The following is a 17,664-nucleotide window of genomic DNA, read 5'->3' as shown; positions in this document are numbered from 1 at the left end:
TCATTTTCAGTAATTGTCAGTCCTAATGTTTTATGCAGCTAAAAGTTTAATGTAAACCTACAAAGGCCAGATAGCAACTTCTCACTCAAATATTGTTTAAAAGAAGACGAGAGTTGTTTACAGAACATAGTGAACAAGTGCAGATAATGAAAAAAAGGTTATACACGTAGCCTGGCTGAGGCGTGGCCCTGGACCACGCCTGGATCATCGCTCTGGCCTGGACCAGTTTCAACGATCTGTGATTGGTTATATGAGCCATCAATCATAAAACAGGGGCTGGAGCGACTGTAGATTGATAGCAAAAGTCATCCAATGAATGCCTTGTAAGTCGGCCTTTACCAGAGCGATAGATCGCTCTGGCCTTCACCTACCTCTGATTGGACAGATTCCGCTGTCAGTCCACGTCCTCCTCTCTGATTGGTCAGGTACGTGGTGGGCGGGGCTGTGCAGTATTTGTTGTTGTTTTTCGTTGAACAGAATAGAGTAAGACCAGTCGACATCTTTACAAATCGATCGTATTACAGCACGTTATGATTGTATTTTGAGCTACACATTTCCAAGTAAGGGCGTCCTTTTCTTATACCAGACGACGGGAGACCAGTCTGCACTTGTCCTGTTTTGAGTGAAACTTGTTTTTTGTCCTTAAAAGGTACGTTGCCAGAAACGTCTTGAGGAACCATTAGCTGCAGTGGTTAGCTTCACCGTTGTTAGCTAGCACAGTAAACAGCTGATTTTTTGGTAGTGCTAGCATAAAGCTGCTGTTTCCAATGTTGTATTAGTCACATAAAAACTACCGATTCTTCTAGTTAATGTTCTTTGTGGACATCGGTCTCGAAAGAAGGCGAGTTAGCTGATAAACCCCTTGTTGTTGTTGTGTTGTGTTGTTGTGGACGTGGCCTCGCTGAGACGATGACCTGACAAACCATCGTGAGATACGGAGATAATGTAGAGATACTGGTGTCATCATGACCCCAGCTATCAGTCCAGCAGTAAAACAAAACCAGAGAGGTATTATGAGTTTGATGGGGATGAGTGTTTTCGCCGTCAGCTCCAGTCTGTTCCCACTGTACTGTACTGCACTGCTGTTTATTACTCCACCCACAGCTACAAAAACAGCAGCACACACTACTCAGAATAAATCATCTTAAACGGGATATTTTGGGGCTCCTGATGTGAAAACATGATATAGAAAGTCTCCCATTTGTTACACTGTGGGCCATAGGAATGGGAGATGTGAATAAAAACTGTAACAGTATATGCTGTTTTGTACTGTAACATTTTCTGGAAATGTATTCAATAAGGTAGTTATTTATAATATAACCAGATGGAAATATAATTTGATTGATTATTGATTGCGTTTGGGAGATGGAAAAAAGTCCAATAATGGTATACTGCAGGGGTGTCATACTAATTTTAGTTCAAGGGTCTAGACAGCTCAATTTGATCTCCTGTTGACCAGTATAACCATTGCATAATAAACTACAAATAATATATCATATATTATAACTTTACAATAATAAACCATCTATTTACAAAACAGACCAACAGCCAGAGATGTCTAAACAAAAATGAGTGCAATTTCAACAATATGTCTGTTTTTTTCAGATTTTGCACAGAAGCTGCTGATTGACAACATTTTGCCCAATGTTCAATATATCAATGTTTTAAATATGACCACAAAATGTGTTCATTGTTTTTCAGAGGATGGTATTTTGGTCAGGGTGGAGAAAAAACAACAATCTCTGAAGCAGCAGAAAAAATGGAATTACTTTTCTGAAATTTTCATACTATTTTTTCATAATTATAAGTTTTAAGTTTTGCAATCACTGTACGTACCAGGCAGGACAGAAAGATGTCTGCAACAAGCTACCTCAGACAAAAGCTAAAAACCAGCCCACTACCCAAAGATGGTTAGTTTACTGTCATAGAAGACAAAAGAAACGAGAAAATACTCACATTGAAGAAGCTGAAATTAGACTTTCTTCTTCTTAAAAGATGTCTCAAAGTGCTTAATTGATGCCGTTTAATTATTAGCCGATTAATTCATCGGCTTATTGGTACAGCTCCATTTGCATTTAGCTATACATATCTATATCAAATTCACTACATATGTAAAATGATGTAAATCCAACATGAATAATAAGAATAAAGCAGTCCTCTTCATTAAATTGCTAATGATCTTGGTATAAACAGTAATGCAGCAACCCTGATGGTTGACAATGTTTATCATCTCACAGTGTATATTATCTCAACCCCCCTCCCCCAAATATAGGCTTTAATAAAACAGTTGATTGAAAGTGCTGTTTGTTGCATCTTGTAGTGCAACAAACCGCATTGTGCTCTCCAGGCTATCAATATCACTTGTTGACTGAATGCACTGGTTGGTGAAGTCAGCCAGTGCTCGTTCTCCTTTGTCTCCTCGGTAAATAATGATGTTGTCAGAGACTTCATGTTTTCTTGTGTTGTTTGTTTCAGATGGGCAGTCAGTACCAGCGCTCAGTACCACTAGAGGTGAGGAGAGCGGAGGGGGAGAGAGTTCGGGCCAAACATCCTGACAAGATACCGGTCAGTATGACAACTAGTTTTGTTATGTTTTTTAATAACATCACATTTACTGTGAGTGACTGGATTTGAAAGACAAAGTCACTGATAAACTGATTTCTTTTTTTAAAAATGACACAAATTTCTGTTAAACCAGATCATCGTGGAGAGGGCCCAGAGGTCACGAGCTCCTGAACTGGACAAGAAGAAATACTTAGTGCCCTCAGATTTAACAGGTGAAATACATACACACATATAAACACACACACACGAGAAACAAATCAGCCAAATCTCATTACATGAAGAACATACAGCAACGGTGACCCGGTCTAAGATTTTAACATATCAACCAGCATCACCCTCAGAATAGTTGCACAGGATAGTTATGCACTCAATTAATACGTTTTTAGATGCTTTCAAAAATTAAATACATTGGTTTTCTCGAAGAAAAAAGGGCTGGGATCTTTAAACGTAAGCAAACTGTCAGGCACCTGTGTGTTTACGAGCAGGAACACATTGAATTAGTCACATGCCTTTGGTGATGTCCTCTTAATTGGGTAATTGGGACAACAGGTGTGAGATAATCAGCGTCGTTGGGAGATTACTTCACGTTACCCTCATTGAGTCTGTTTACAAGCACATGAGGATCCTGGTTTTGATAATATTCTAGTTACGGTGTTTACATGAAACCTGAGAAACCCGGTTATTTATATCCGTGTTTCCATGACAGGTTTCTGATCATCTGTGTCCAGTTGTGTATTGATTCATCAGCCTTTCATTTCTCTACCTGCAGAGAATGTTTGGAAACCCTGACCAAGAGTTTACAGGCCACAGTAACAGCATACTGGTTTAGACTGGAGTGTTAATGGGAGCATGTCCAGGTTTCTGAAACCAGAGTAAGCTGCGGACTTGCGCATGCCATAACTGGGGTACTCTAAAAACCTGATCATAACAGGATGCTGGTGTGCATGTAAACACACTCAGCTTTCTTGTTGGTTAGAAAAGTTACAATAATCTGTCAGACAGTTTGCGGCAGAGTTAAAACTTGCAGGATTCACACAGCTTGATTTTATTATTATTATTTTATTATTATCTTTTTTTTATCGGGGAGTTTTTACTGTAAGTGAATCTGTCTTGTAACTGGCTGGGTCATCTCCCACTGACTCAAGGTTTCTTCCTCTTCATATGAAATGAAACCACTGTTGCGTGACCCTAGCTGACCATCTCACTCTCTTTCTCTCCTCCTTCCCTTTTTCTTTTTTAGTGGGCCAGTTGTGCTTCCTGATCCGTCAGCGTGTGTCTTTGAGACCGGAGGAGGCGCTTTTCTTCTTCGTCAACAACTCCCTTCCCCCATCCAGCTCCCCGCTCTCTGCTGTATATGAGGTAACAGCACCCCTCCACACAGACACCTGTTCCCATAAGGATCCTACACAACACACACACACACACACACACACACACACACACACACACACACGCACACACACACAGACACACACAGACACACACAGACATTAATACAAGAACATTTACCAACATTTGAGGATCACTATCCACTTGTCATCCTCAAATGTCTAAGTAGACAACTACTTAGTTAGTCTGCAGCTCTGCAGTGTGTAGAGTTTCAGCCCCCCCGGCCACTCAACACAACATCCCCAAAATGACGTTGCAGCTAGACAACCAATATTGCATCACTTGTCTTGATCTCATAAATAGAATGCCAGTAATCGTGCGTGCGTGCGTGCGTGTATTTTGAAGTTGTGAAAAGCTTGGAAAATGTTTTTGGGGAGGAATTTTGTAACGGATCAAATGAGTCAGAAACGGTGCTTATTGTCTCGAACATGTCCAAACAGTATCTCTGTTGGGCTCATCGAGCGGTTTCATGTGATTAGTATGTGTGTCAATCCATATTTACAATTGTCAAACTAAATGATGAATTATTCTCTGTGTTGTTCTGTTCTAGGAGCACCATGAAGAGGACCTGTTCCTCTACATGACCTACAGTAATGAGAGCGTGTATGGTGCCTGAGGGACGACAAAAGACTGGAGAAAAAGAGGAGAAAAGCAAGACTTATTGAGGAGTGAAGAGTAAAGGATGTTTGCAACGCTTTTCAGCATTATTATTCTCTATATTAGTTGTATAAGTAACCACATGGTGGAAGAAAGGAATAGCACAGGCAGAAGGGTTTTCTCTTTATCAGTGTTTTGGGGTGAGCGTAATGCATTTTAGTACACTTCATGTTATGTTGATGCCTCACTTGGTGAAAGAAGAAAGAGGAAGGGTGAAAAGAAAGAAATTATGTATTGTAAAAGGAAGTTGTCTGAAATGATTTTGAGCAAGCTCTCCTCATCTCTCTCAGTCATCTGTATTTAATGCAAATATTTTTTTTTTGTAAATTAATATCATAAACTTTTGTGGCACTTAAAGATGAAAATACAAAAAAAAAAAGTTTCTGAGTTCTTTTTAAAAAAAACCAACAGGGCGGTTCTGGATACACAGAGGTTAAATATTGTATTGCACTGATTTAAACATCATCTTTCAGACTCTAGTTTCACTATTGTTAATTTCAATCCTGGAAATCTTGTGTGCACTTGTACACAGTACGCATCTGGTTTAGGGGAAGGACAAAGACAGGAGGAGAACCTTCATGAGGAAGTATTCCGTCTTCAGCTATTTAGATGTGTCATAAACACACTGGACATTTTCAGGGTCAGGTTTGATAGTTTCAAAAAAATGTTTTAAATCTTGTTAAATTTTTTTCCCGACCGATTTGTCAGTAGCAATTATTTCTGCATGAGAGAAAGGTTACATAACATCATTATCACTTGACTAGCCAGTCCTGAAAGACGTTTCTGGGCAAATCAAAAGTTAGAGAAACAGATGGAAAAAGGAGCCATGGAGATGCAGGAGATCACTGCAGAGGAAGAAAGAAACGAAGAAGATGAAGGAGCAAGTGAACAGATGCTGGAGGTCAAAACTGAAGGTACAAGAAATTAAAAATAAATAAATAAATAGACGAGCAAAATTTGAGTTTATGATACATTAAATATCTTTTGGCAAATTCCAAATGGTTTACATTTCTGTTAAAATGTTTCTATATTTTTGTTTGGCTTTAGAGAAAGCAGAACCAGACCATTACTCTAAACTACAAAGCGCATCCGAGGACATCTATTCAGAAGCTTTTTATGCTGGTTCTCCACTTAAAAAAAGAGCAGGTACACTTTCATATAAAATGGGGTTTTATTCTGTTTAATGTGCACCTGAAACACCTAAACAGCATGTTCTGGCATGCGTGCCTCTCTGTGTAAGTTTTTCATAGGCTTTAGAAACAGCATCCAGTATTTCCCATACATTCATTTTCAGTCTGGAGTGAAATAGCATAACAACATGAGTAATCCCTGAAGTGTTTTCATCATTATGGTCTCCATGCTGTGGAATGTAAAAATCTGCAATATATACGAATACGTGACTGAAGTGCTTTCCAGAAAACAGTGACTCAGATTTTAAAAAAACAGATGAAAGCAGAAGCAATGGTGAGACTGTTTTAAACTGCAACCGCACCAAGACTGCAATATTGTCTGCAACTGCACTGTTTCTTGTACAGATTCCTGCAGCATTTAAACAGTTTAAATATGTTCAGGTAATTGTTTAACTGTATAAACATAAAAACAGTGACTTCAAGGGAATCTTATTTGTTTTGACCTCAGAAATAAAACATGCCATCTCCAGAGATGCTGATTTCAATTTATTCAGCCTTATTCTTTATTCTCTTATTAGTACATTTTAATAACTGTTTTATTCAAAAATTCAACATTACAATTTTAGTGTTTAAAAAAAGAACAATGTATGCATTTCTCTGTTGATTTGTAGTCCAGCATTTACTTGCATTAATATCTAAATTAAAAGTGTAGTCAAGTAAGTTTTTTTTTTTTTTATCAGTTTACATATTCATAAAATTATGATGGTTGGTAACTTCCTCACCACTTACGAAAATACTCCCTTGTATGCTATAACAGTTAAAATAATTTAGCATCAACATGAATATTTGTATAGCTCAGTATCATCACAAATTTGCCTTAATGATTCTACCACCACCCCTCCAGACATAGATTTTGATGACCTCTGCACAAAAGCTTTTATAGTGGCAAACTATGATATAATATATTACTATATTGAGATTTGAATTAGTATTGAAACGTTTACAATGTTATTACTTCAAGAAAGACATTAAAGTCTGTGTAAAGTAAGAATAAATATGTGTTCTGAGTTTGACATACCACAGAAAAGTGTGTTGTTAACCACCCTGCCAAATTTGAATGATTAAAGAAATCGACAAATATATGAAATTAGGCTTCAAAGTTGTGTAAAAGTCAGCCTCTTTCTCTGCTCCCAAAGGTCTGGGAGAGTGCCCGCCGAGTTCGCTGAAACCCCGCCCCGTACCAAGTGTCACCTGTCAATCAAAGTCACCACCTCTACCAGAAACATGGATGCTACGTCTGAGAGCTTTCTGCCGCTAGCTCGGCGGCTAGCTCAGCTAACTGGCTAACTGTGGACTGTAGTAGTAGTAGTGTTAGATATTAACAATAACTCACCACTAGGCAGGCTAACCACTGAGGAAAGCAGACTCTCGGTCTTATATAGTAGGGGAGGGACCACGGTCACGCGGGTAGCCCTTTTTTGCAGTCTCAAAAATTCAGGAAAAATGAGAGGGTGAGAAACAGGCTCTATCTCCACAATTCAGTAGTGCATAGTTATCAGCCTTTTCACATGTTTTCTGTAACCATTTTCCAACATGTATAATATGTTTAGAAGTAAATCAATGAATTGACTTTACACAGACTTTAAATGTTTTGGTTGTTTAAATATAAATAACTATCAGTATACCTGTTGCTCAGTAGCACGTTACTCAAAGCACAATCTGTAATCCAGATGTAAAAAAAACAACCTCTGAATTAACCACCAGAATTAATAACACAAAACTGGAACCCACTATCAATGTGAAACTGACGGACAGATCTGTTAATAAACAGATAGGGTCCTGGTCTTGTGCATGTTGAGTCACTGTCACTGTCATGGCTTACTGTGACAGAATGGAGCCACTGGTAATGGTACTGGTAACACCTGTGATTATCCTACAATGACAAACTGTGAAAAAGGCCTATCACAACATAATCTTAATCCAGTTGGTATGCTGTAGCAAAAACATTACTACATAACATTACTAGACACAGTATTACATTACAGTGTGGATACAGCTGTGTTCAAGTAATTAACACAATGCATCTTAAATATAACGAGTCTGAAAATGTTTAATAGGTCACACTTTTATCTCTTTTTTTTTTTTTACATGGACAGTTAATACACCACATTGTTACTGTTTTGAACAACACGTCTTTGCCTTTTATTGTAAATAACACACATAATTAACTAAATGAAGCACAGAAAGCTTCAGCATCAGTTCTTCAACCCAAATATAACCATGTAAAATCACCCATTTGCTTTGTAAGCTTTGTTTATATTTCAAGGTTTCATCAAAATAGGTTTAATCAGATATTAAGTGTTTCAAACCTGTATAACTAATTCTTCCTTTGACATGTTTTTGACTGGAGCTCTGATCTAAAATGACCTCAAGAAATGAATCTAATCTATTGTTTAGGAGTAAAATGTCCTCATGCACACAGTATCTGTCTGTGTTTCACTGCCCCACACGCACACACTCGTCCTTAAAGAGAGACAGAAGGAGATCAAAGTTTTTTGGAAATTAAAAGACAAGCCAAGCACTGTGCTCCGTGAATATTTTGGGAATCAATGAAGGTCATGTTGCTATGGTGATGAGACAAGGGGCGTCTTAAAACTGCAGTCTGGCAGGCAGTCGGATATCAACAGGAAAGGGGGACTGAGCAAGACACAGTAAACAAGCTTCCTGACAAATCCCAGGACAGGTTTCCTCATGTACATCAAATTTTGTCGCAATTATGGTGCGGATAAGAAGGATGAAGCTGGTACAAACTTGTCACCCGAGTCCAAGTTATCAGTTGAACTGGAGGGGGAGAAAGGTAGGCCGGAGCAGTGTTTACAGCCTTGATTATGGTCTGTTAAAATGTCTCACTAACATGCAGCTGATGTCTTTCCTCAGCAGGATATCAGACTCAGGGAAATGTATTCCTGTACCGTGTTGCCTGCTTATTCCTGAGCATAATCTGCCTGCTGCTGCTGCTGGTTGTTGTTATCCTCGGTGTGAAACGTGAGTATCTGCAGCCATTAATCTGAGTCCAACCACTTACCAAGCCTACATTCGTATTTATAACACCAAACCAGATTATAAAAGGATTGTGGGACTTACTGTCAGTACAAAAACAACAGATTATCCTAAATATATGGTGGTATCATATTGCAAATAGTGCTTTACTGTAATAGTCATGTCATTTAGCTGTTGTTCTACTTTTTCTCAAAACAATAGATGAAACACTATTACAAAGTGTTGCCTGCAGCCTTAAGGCGAAATGTTTTTCCCACACAACTCCTCCCACTTTGCTCTAATTTCTAGTCCAAACTGGATCCACTGCAGTCTGTGTCGGTACAGAGGCAACCACACCAGAAAACAAGAAAACAAGTCCTTCATCTGATCAAACATGCAGCATGGAGCATTGTCAGAAATGGTTCCCAAATGTTCAACCCAAACGTGAGTGTAATGCCATGTGGAAAACATAAATTCCTGAACAAGCCAAGGAAACACACAAAAGAAAGAAAAAAATAATTATACTTTTCTCACCATGATCACCATGTTCTTAGTGATAGTTCTGCTTTCAGTGATTGCTTTTTAAGCGGGCAACACAGGAAGCTGCTCTTCGTGAGAGTTTTTTAGAGAACTGAGAAATGTTTATTTAATTTAAACCAAATATGCAGCTGAGCTTAATCGCTCTTATTATTGCCTCTTCTGGGATTCAACATGCATAAAAATGCACAAAAATTCATACGTATAAACAAACTCTGCTCAACAATTCAAATGAAACCATAACCATAAGGAAAACCAAAGATAATGGATTGCAGAGAATAACATTTTTTTTGTTTTTTGTTTTAATCTTTGTTTTCTTTCTTGGATGAGCATTTTCTGAACCCTCTCTCTCTCTCTTTTTTTAGAAGTTGGCTGCCAGCAGTGTGCGGACGGGTGGCTGCCTCTGGGCCGATCGTGTTTTTACCTGTCCAAATTCAGGTTGAGCTGGGACGAGGGCCAGAAGAACTGCACAGCTAGAGGAGGATCTCTGGCTGTCATCAGCGACCAGACACTTCAGGTGGCTCCAATATCACTTAAATTCTGCTACAACTCTCTTCCTCCCATTACCTTGTAGTATACCCATGCAGTTTAGAAACATTACAATGATTTGCACTTTATATTGTTTGTTAATTTGTGAATGCTGAACTCTCTTCTAGACCTTTCTAACTAAAAAGGGGGACATGAAATACTGGATCGGGCTGAGACGTCAAGGAGACACATGGAACTGGGTCAACAACAATGTGCTGCAACAGAGGTGAATCACCATCTGATGTTCTGTCCATAAACCAGTCCATAATTGATTAATGGACTAATTGTCTCAGCTCTAGCTATGAGTTTTAGTCTTTCTGTTTATAATCTCAGGGCAGGAGTTCTGAGATGTACTACAGAGTGACAGTGAGCGCTCACTGAAGTTATTAATCATTGCTTTGGTCTTTTTCGTATTTGTACATTCCTATTTGGGACCTTGATGTTTTGTCTGGGAAGCAGACTCTAATAGAGCAGGTTAGAGTGCTGGTTTTGCATGTTGTGTGAGGGTTACTACTCCTTAAGTATGCAACTCTTTTAATTAGAATATATATTGCAAAAAAAAGGATAAGTAAGAAAACAATTGATGATTGATTATCTCCTCTACTGAAAAAGGGGGGAAAGTTCAATATTGTGTGAGTATATTGTCAATGCTCTTTTTGTTTTGTTTGCAGTTACTGGTCAGATGATAAACCAGGAGGGGATTGTGGGGTCCTGAGCAGCGGACAGCCAGCTAAGAAGAACTGGATGAAAGCTCCCTGCGAGTCTTACACCTACTTCATCTGTCAACTGCAGTTCTGACAGCACCTGTCTCTCTCTTTTTTAAAGAGTAATGAGCAAAGCAATTTTCTTTAAACAAGTATCAACTCCTCAATAACATTTCAAATCATGACTGTTTCCACTGCACACATTAATCAGTAGTATCCTTCAATGAAAGCCAAAATGTAGCTTTTTAGATTATAGATGTGTTATATTTAACATTAGGATAGTTTTGCTAGATTTGTATAAGTTATACTTTCTTGCAGCTTTATCTACTCTACATGTATGTATTCTAATATGTGAATGTTACTCTTTTTTACAAATCTTAGTACCATACTTTTTTACAGTATGATTCCATATATAGCTGTATGACAAATGAAGGCCAGTAAGTTTGTTTTAAGAAGGTTTTATTATCATATAAAAATGTTCATGCAACCACTGTTGAAAGTCACGTTATTTTACCTTAGCTACTGCTACATATTTGTATATTGCTATAAAAAATAAGGCACTCTTTTTCTATAGCATTGTCATAATACTGCAGGAACAATTGCACCAATAACTACATAGGCAGACTGAGCCAGTTGTCCTCTTCTTCATTGAAACGCATCAACACTTGACGTTCACTTAATATAATGAGGACTGAAATCGAAACAGAGGACATGCTTCACGCTCCTGAGGTGTTTACTCAGTGCAGAATCTCATTCTAGACATATTTAATGTCCTGGTCCTCCTCAGGCTTATCCTGCCCCAATTGCAAGCTTAAAGCACTCTGGCGAATCATATGCCAGCCTGACAAAGGCCTTGTGTTGCTAAACCCATTTTTTTTTTGTCTGAGCTTTGGGGTTCCTGGGGTCGATCCCTTTATTGGGTCAGTCTTCTCCATTCCTTCTGTTTCCTTTTCATCGTCTTTGGAGAAGGCCTTGATGTATCGCCGCATCTTTTGCATCATGGGATCATTTCTGTCCTCAACCCTGCAAAGTGGATAAAGAAATAAATCACTCAGTTTCAACTGTAAACTCAGAGAAACCCTCCATTTCCAGTCAGCAGATGAATGTTAAAACAGCATTATCTTATCAAACTGCACATATATATTATGCTGCAGAGTGAAGCTCAAACATCCAACTAAATGAATAAGAAAAAAAACATTTTAGAATGGAGTGGGAATAATTTACTGAAGATTTACACAGCACTAAATTAAAACTGCTCTTATGAGAGTTTAGTTATTAAATATTTACATCTATTAATTGCCAGGTGGTGAATGCATCAACTGACCAAGCTATTATTAGTGCTAATATCTGACCAGTTTACATTGAAGAGTAAAAGAGGTGTAATACAGAATATGGTCGACATATCTGATTTGACACTTTACATTTCACTGAAAAACACACTAAACCTTAAAATTACACAAATGAATCCCAGTAGCATTTGTCTAATTACCAAAGAACAATGGTTAGCTTAGCATTACTGGATATTTCCATCTTGCCTTACTGTAAAACACATAAATTCCTTAAGGTATGCAGCCGTAAATAAAATAATATCATTCCAACAATCACAAAAGATTGTAAGTTAAGATTATTTTATTTTTGCCTCTACTGTCATTTTGGAAGATATGTTATAGCTTGTGATGCTTCAAAAATCACTAGTAGGATATAGTTCCTAAGGACACACTTAAACTTAGTGATGGATTTTCAAACATCTGCAACCCAGTCCTGATGTTTAATATGTGTTATTTGGTTATAACTGAGGGTCAAATGAATTATTTGACCCTCACTTCAGTCCTTATCTACTGGATTTTATGCATAAAATTGTTGTTGAGGTTTATGCAGGTGGAGGAGTGATGATAATAGCACTGCTTTAGTAAGACAGTAAGAGCTGTGCTTCCTATCCTACTTACAACACATCATGTCTTGCGGCTGCAGTGCTTTATGGAATAAGGAGGTTGTAGGCAGTGAACGCTTTTCCTGTATGATTATTTTCAGTGAAAATAGTCTAAAAATACATTTTTGTCCAGAGACTGACAGCAAAATGTTTACTGCTGATAACACGACATTACAGATTAAAGCAGCAATGATTAGTCGATTAATTGATTAGTTGGCAACTATTAAATTAATTGCCAAATATTTTGATAACTGATTATTCAATTTGGAGTCATTTCTTTAGAAAAGCTATCCAAATTCTCTGATTCCAGCTTCTTAAATGTGAATATTTTCTATTTTCTTTAGTTTTCTATGGTAGTAAATGTCTTTGGGTTGTGGACTGTTAATGCAGATGTTTGAGGATGTCATATTGCGCCCTGGGAAACGCCGATTGACAGTTCTGACCATTCTCTGACATTTTCTGGATAACAACTAATCGATTAATCAAGCAAATAATCGACATATGAGTCAATAATGGAAAATAATTGTTTTTTGCAGCCCTGCCTCAGAATAAGTATAACATCTGCATATATTTTTGCCATGTTTTTGAGGTTTTTTTTGGGGGGGAGGGATTTCTCCTTTTAAGTGTTTGTGGCACCGCACTACTGTCTTACCGGAGATACCAGCGCTCCCTCAGGCCATAGCTGATCCCACACACCCCGAGCCGAGGCCATAAGCAGCGGGGAAGCCTCCTCTCCAGCATCAGAGTTGTGGCCACCACCTGTGTAAAATCATTATAGCTGTAACCGTGACAGCGCAATGCATTGTAATGAGGAGTGTATGTTTATTTGTATGTGTGCTTTTTTTAAAAAGTGGTACCTGAGTTCTCCAGAGCTCGTCTCTTTCCTGGGCCACCCTCCAGTGCGTGTCACTCATCATTGCAATCAGCAGATTTAGCAGAAGGATGTAGGAAACAACAGAGAAGGCACAGTGGAGCACATGGACAATGGGGGGGGTGTTGATGGTGTGGTCCACTGGCAGATCTATGAGGCCCACACTGAGCTCAAACTGGGAGAAGAGGGTGATGGGGAAGGAGCGATATGAAGGGATGGACTCAGGCTCCTGGGTCATATACACCATCCACAGGGCTGAGAGTGAAAAAACAAGCGTGTGAGTGAGTAGAAATGGCCTAATTCTCTTATTTCAATTACGCTTTGTGAGGGTTAAATATTTGTATGTACATGTCGCCCAAAATATACTCACAGGTGGAAAAACCAACAAGCACAATGAAACTCAGCCACATAAACTTTGTCAGGTCTCCAAATATAATCTAGGAGGAAATGAGACACAACATACTTCAGTCTGGAAACGCAAATAGTTGAACCTCAAGAACCAAAACAACAAATGAATACACCTGCTTCAACAACATATGGGTACAGGTGTGTGTGTGTGTGTGTGTGTGTGTGTGTGTGTGTGTGTGTGTGTGTGTGTGTGTGTGTGTGTGTGTGTGTGTGTGTGGTGTGTATCTAGATTACTCATAAAATGTCACACATTTAAATCCAGGTTAAGCTCTTCCCTACCTTCTGTATCATGATGACATAAGGGCCAAGCATTTCAAAACCTCGGGCGAAGAACATGACATTGCTCCATCCGAGGACTAAACATAACGCCATCACCTCGGCCTCTCCTTGCACCTCGCTGGCTCTGAAGACGCACAGAAGCACCACCAAGCAAGCGTAGCTGATACTGGTCAAGACATAAACAGTAGAAAGTTTAGAAGCTATTTCAGAAAAGAATCTTTTATTTTATGGCTCATAAATTCATTCATTCTGTGCTTACAGGATGACATGAAAGGGGCCTCCCAGTGCTGTCTGGCCAAAGTAGCGCTTTGCTCCCACTCGCAGTATGTCAGGGATCTGTTGAGAAGAAGGATAAAGCAGAATTTGTCTGTGTAAAATACACAGTAATGTAACACACTGTGTGCATGAACATGAGGCACTGTTTCATAAACTGACCTCTAGCAACAGGATGACAAGAGCTCCCAGGACACTGATGATCTCTCCTGCTAACCGAAGGTTGTCATTGTATGTCACATAACTCTCCTGAGGCATGGGAAGAAGAAATAGAGTTTGTATTAATATTAAAAGCATATTATTATTAATCTGTAAGCCATATGCAGGTGCACAATTTGACATTTACACACTTAGTATAGAAACAGATAAAGGGTTAATAATAGTTTTATTGTACTTGTGTGCTTAGATTTTGATTTTATATGACTTTTTCATGAGGATTATTTATTTGAATCAACAAGGCTTCTGTGTGGTCACTGAAATGTATTTACATACCTCAAGTGTTTTCTGGACTCGGATGGTTTTGTCCATGTCTGATGTTGTGTAGTTCTCAGGAGCATCCTTTAGAGGGCGATATACACAGCTCAATGTGAAGGTGATGATGTACAGGAGATATAGAAGCAGCAGCAGCCTGAACAAGAAAAGGAGAGAAAACTGTCTAACACAAGTACGCATACACAGTGCAGATGTTTTATTTCGGACACTGGCACCAAACTGTACCTGAAGTAATGCTTTCCATACAGGTTCCACTTCAGACAGACCAGCTGCCTCACTGGGGTCACCTCTAGTATTCTCCTCGCCTAAAGGACAGAAATCAGTATTAAATTCCTCTTTGCATCAGTTCAGTCGTATAATTACTGATTGATTACTGTATATTGTTTTGTACCTCTCTGTTTGGGCTGCCCACGATGAGCTCCAGCACGGACATCTTGTCTGCCCACGAATCAATCTCCGTCAGGTCATACAGGTTAGAGGTCAAGGGTCCCAGACTCCACTGCACTACACGTCTTTTGTTAACCAGGTGCTGAAACGCCTGAGAGACAGAAGGAATCACAGTAGTGAAGATAGGATTAGTGAAAATAATCTGCTCCACCTTTCATGTTGAGTTTTCACCCTGTGTTCACCTGTGAGCCCTCATCCCATGCTTCACTCACCACAATGTTTCCCTCTTTGGCAGCCAGTTTAAAAGGTGTAAGGCCACGGTAGTTGGGCACCATGTCAATTGGCACAGGGTGGTCCAGCTCTACATCGCGTGCCATAATCAGGTCAATAGCCTGGCACGCAATCGTCTTGTGGGGCTGCAGGATCAAAATGTGAAGCACGGTGTTACCTAGAGAGCAGACCAGGATTTTTAAAATGAGGGTGTAAAGGAGACAAAAAGAAAAAAAAACAGAAGGCCATTAATAATTCAATTATAAATCTGATATAAAGATTATGATCACAGTGGACTCTGAATCCAGAGGCAACATTTCATACCACGGTAATCCTGGACCCTGGTGCTGGCCCCTGCATCGATCACCATGGAGATAATGTCCTCATTCCCAGTGCATGCAGCAAAAGACAGGATATGCTCACCTGTTGACCAAAATACACATTTTAAAAAACACCATCTGTTTATCACATCACAAAAACATACATTATATTTACTTTACAGATACTTTTATGAAGAACGACTTTTTAAAAAAATTTTTTACACACATTCACTCTGAGAAATTTTACCATCATCTTGTGTACAAGATGACTAACAGCTGAGCTACAGCAGCCGCTCACACATTTTATGCTAACTCATTCTGACTTACCATAGTAAATGAGTCCTCCTATCCTCTTCCTGAAGTACAGGCCAGTGACTCTCGGTGTGGCCACATCACCCCCACGAGTGATGAGGTGATGGACCACATTGATGTTTTGATTCACCACAGCAATGTGGAGAGGAGTAACACCTGAGACAGAGACAGTAGAAATAGACAGTCTGCATCAGTTCTCTGTAAAATAACAGCGTTTAATTTAACTTATTTATTGTGTGTAAATGTCCGTTTTCATATAAATATTCCAGTTCCTTATGTGCTAAAGGAATGCTGTAACCCATACTTTTATTTTGTTTAAGCTGCACAAACAACGTGTTCATCATGTTTCCGACTCCCTCTAATGGTAATGTTTTGCTGATGTTAGCTGCTTTTGTAAATTATTAAAATTCAAGGTGGTTAAAACCATAACAATATGAATCCAGGAAGGTTGACAGGTGTAAAAAATTGAGTAAAACGTAAAAGGTTTGTTGTTTAATTTTACAACAGTGCTATCTATTTGATATCAGTTACACCAAAATCTCCACAGATTTAACTGATTAGTTAAACTTTTATAATAAAGTTAATCTTTGATGCTTTCAGAATTGTATTTAATGCATTTTTTAAAAACCTTTTCTGGGCAAACCTAATTTAGCTTGTAAATAATTTTTCATTATTCTTAAATTATCTACATGAAATATTTCTTCATTATCAAATAGTTTGTGTTATTCTGAAAAAGAAAACAATACAAATGCAATACATTCACATTTAAATCTAATAAGAGGTCTTATTAAATGGAGGTAGTAGAAAAACACATGGGCCAAAATGAGTAAACTTCCCTCAGTCAATTTTTCTCTCTCCTCTACCTTTTTTCATCTCCAATATCTTTCCCTAGTCGTTCTCCATGTTCTCATTTCTATCTGCAGACAAGAAATCCAATGACAGTCATGACTGACAGTGTGAGGTGTTTTTGTGCTTGTATTTGTGTTTATGAGTGTCAACCTTGGAAGAGCTCGGAGGTCATGGGTTCATTGATGAGTTCAGGGGCTCCGTCCATCAGAGCCACAGCAGCTTCCAGGTTATCATTCATCACAGCGACGTGAAGCGCTGTCTCTCCCAGAGCACCTGAATCAGAAGATTACAACTTCTTTACTCACAGCAGACTTAACACTACACTGAAATGAGTTAGCAGCAGAGTTGAAATTTACAGCCTTACCTCTCTCAAAAATATTAGTGGATGCACAGCTTAGTAGTTTCTTGATGCAACCCACACTGTTACTTTTAGCCGCGTAAAAGAGAGGTATGTCATTCATGCTGAGAGAAGAAAGACAGAAGAAAAATAACTAATCAAACTGCATATAATTAAAAATATACTCAGTGGTTGAAAGCAGTGCATAGCGATGTCTGACGTAACTCATTCATTCATTTAATTGATTTCTTACAGTTTTGTGTGGAGCAGAAATGTTTCATCCAACATCTCGTTCCATCCTTTCTTGTTTTGAAGGCGAAACCTCAACTGGTTCCACCAATGGTTGAGCTCGCTCGGAGCAGATCTTGCCATAGATGGAGACATTGA

At 38.7% G+C, this 17,664-nt stretch overlaps 3 protein-coding genes across 7 annotated transcripts; 2 read left to right on the top strand and 1 right to left on the bottom strand.

Moving 5' to 3' along the window:
- Window positions 1-459: 459 nt before the first annotated feature.
- Window positions 460-4,990, top strand: zgc:92606 (uncharacterized protein LOC100000242 homolog). Of its 2 annotated transcripts, none has more exons than XM_062421904.1 (5): window positions 460-649; window positions 2,476-2,565; window positions 2,699-2,777; window positions 3,806-3,924; window positions 4,505-4,990. In XM_062421904.1, the coding sequence occupies exons 2-5, from the start codon at window positions 2,476-2,478 to the stop codon at window positions 4,568-4,570; spliced, it is 354 nt and encodes a 117-aa protein (XP_062277888.1). In that variant the 5' UTR covers window positions 460-649; the 3' UTR covers window positions 4,571-4,990. The 2 variants fall into 2 exon arrangements, with proteins under 2 accessions (XP_062277888.1, XP_062277887.1); XM_062421903.1 differs by having other exon boundaries at window positions 460-653.
- A 249-nt stretch (window positions 4,991-5,239) lies between these two features.
- On the top strand, window positions 5,240-11,053 carry si:dkey-26c10.5 (uncharacterized protein LOC563797 homolog). Of its 4 annotated transcripts, XM_062421876.1 has the most exons (7): window positions 5,240-5,525; window positions 5,659-5,757; window positions 8,682-8,786; window positions 9,090-9,224; window positions 9,683-9,834; window positions 9,974-10,071; window positions 10,517-11,053. In XM_062421876.1, the coding sequence occupies exons 1-7, from the start codon at window positions 5,423-5,425 to the stop codon at window positions 10,641-10,643; spliced, it is 819 nt and encodes a 272-aa protein (XP_062277860.1). In that variant the 5' UTR covers window positions 5,240-5,422; the 3' UTR covers window positions 10,644-11,053. The 4 variants fall into 4 exon arrangements, with proteins under 4 accessions (XP_062277860.1, XP_062277859.1, XP_062277858.1 ...); XM_062421875.1 differs by lacking the exons at window positions 5,240-5,525; window positions 5,659-5,757 and adding an exon at window positions 8,395-8,598 and having other exon boundaries at window positions 8,679-8,786; window positions 9,686-9,834; window positions 10,517-11,052; XM_062421874.1 differs by lacking the exons at window positions 5,240-5,525; window positions 5,659-5,757 and adding an exon at window positions 8,397-8,598 and having other exon boundaries at window positions 10,517-11,052.
- A 251-nt stretch (window positions 11,054-11,304) lies between these two features.
- On the bottom strand, window positions 11,305-17,664 carry trpv6 (transient receptor potential cation channel, subfamily V, member 6). The gene is made up of 16 exons (XM_062421837.1): window positions 17,531-17,664; window positions 17,305-17,402; window positions 17,091-17,213; window positions 16,107-16,247; window positions 15,784-15,882; window positions 15,462-15,637; window positions 15,194-15,340; window positions 15,028-15,107; window positions 14,803-14,938; window positions 14,473-14,559; window positions 14,297-14,373; window positions 14,038-14,203; window positions 13,721-13,787; window positions 13,337-13,605; window positions 13,132-13,238; window positions 11,305-11,572 (listed from the first exon to the last, which is right to left on the bottom strand). The coding sequence occupies exons 1-16, from the start codon at window positions 17,659-17,661 to the stop codon at window positions 11,305-11,307; spliced, it is 2,172 nt and encodes a 723-aa protein (XP_062277821.1). The 5' UTR covers window positions 17,662-17,664.

Source organism: Scomber scombrus, chromosome 7 (genome assembly GCF_963691925.1).
Source record: "Scomber scombrus chromosome 7, fScoSco1.1, whole genome shotgun sequence".
NCBI classification, from domain to species: domain Eukaryota; kingdom Metazoa; phylum Chordata; class Actinopteri; order Scombriformes; family Scombridae; genus Scomber; species Scomber scombrus.
The sequence above is the reverse complement of the archived record's forward strand: the minus strand, read 5'-3'. Positions and strand labels throughout refer to the sequence as shown.

Excerpts from the sequence above, each read along its gene's own strand:
- si:dkey-26c10.5 (XM_062421876.1), top strand. The coding sequence starts at position 5,423 with ATGGAAAAAGGAGCCATGGAGATGCAGGAGATCACTGCAGAGGAAGAA. Across the intron at positions 5,526-5,658 it reads GCTGGAGGTCAAAACTGAAG|AGAAAGCAGAACCAGACCAT; the intron begins GTACAAGAAATT and ends GTTTGGCTTTAG. Across the intron at positions 9,835-9,973 it reads TCAGCGACCAGACACTTCAG|ACCTTTCTAACTAAAAAGGG; the intron begins GTGGCTCCAATA and ends ACTCTCTTCTAG.
- zgc:92606 (XM_062421904.1), top strand. The coding sequence starts at position 2,476 with ATGGGCAGTCAGTACCAGCGCTCAGTACCACTAGAGGTGAGGAGAGCG. Across the intron at positions 2,566-2,698 it reads AACATCCTGACAAGATACCG|ATCATCGTGGAGAGGGCCCA; the intron begins GTCAGTATGACA and ends CTGTTAAACCAG. Across the intron at positions 3,925-4,504 it reads CGCTCTCTGCTGTATATGAG|GAGCACCATGAAGAGGACCT; the intron begins GTAACAGCACCC and ends GTTCTGTTCTAG.
- trpv6 (XM_062421837.1), bottom strand. The coding sequence starts at position 17,661 with ATGTCTCCATCTATGGCAAGATCTGCTCCGAGCGAGCTCAACCATTGG. Across the intron at positions 15,638-15,783 it reads CAGGGTCCAGGATTACCGTG|GTAACACCGTGCTTCACATT; the intron begins GTATGAAATGTT and ends TCTGCTCTCTAG. Across the intron at positions 15,108-15,193 it reads TGGGCAGCCCAAACAGAGAG|GCGAGGAGAATACTAGAGGT; the intron begins GTACAAAACAAT and ends TCTGTCCTTTAG.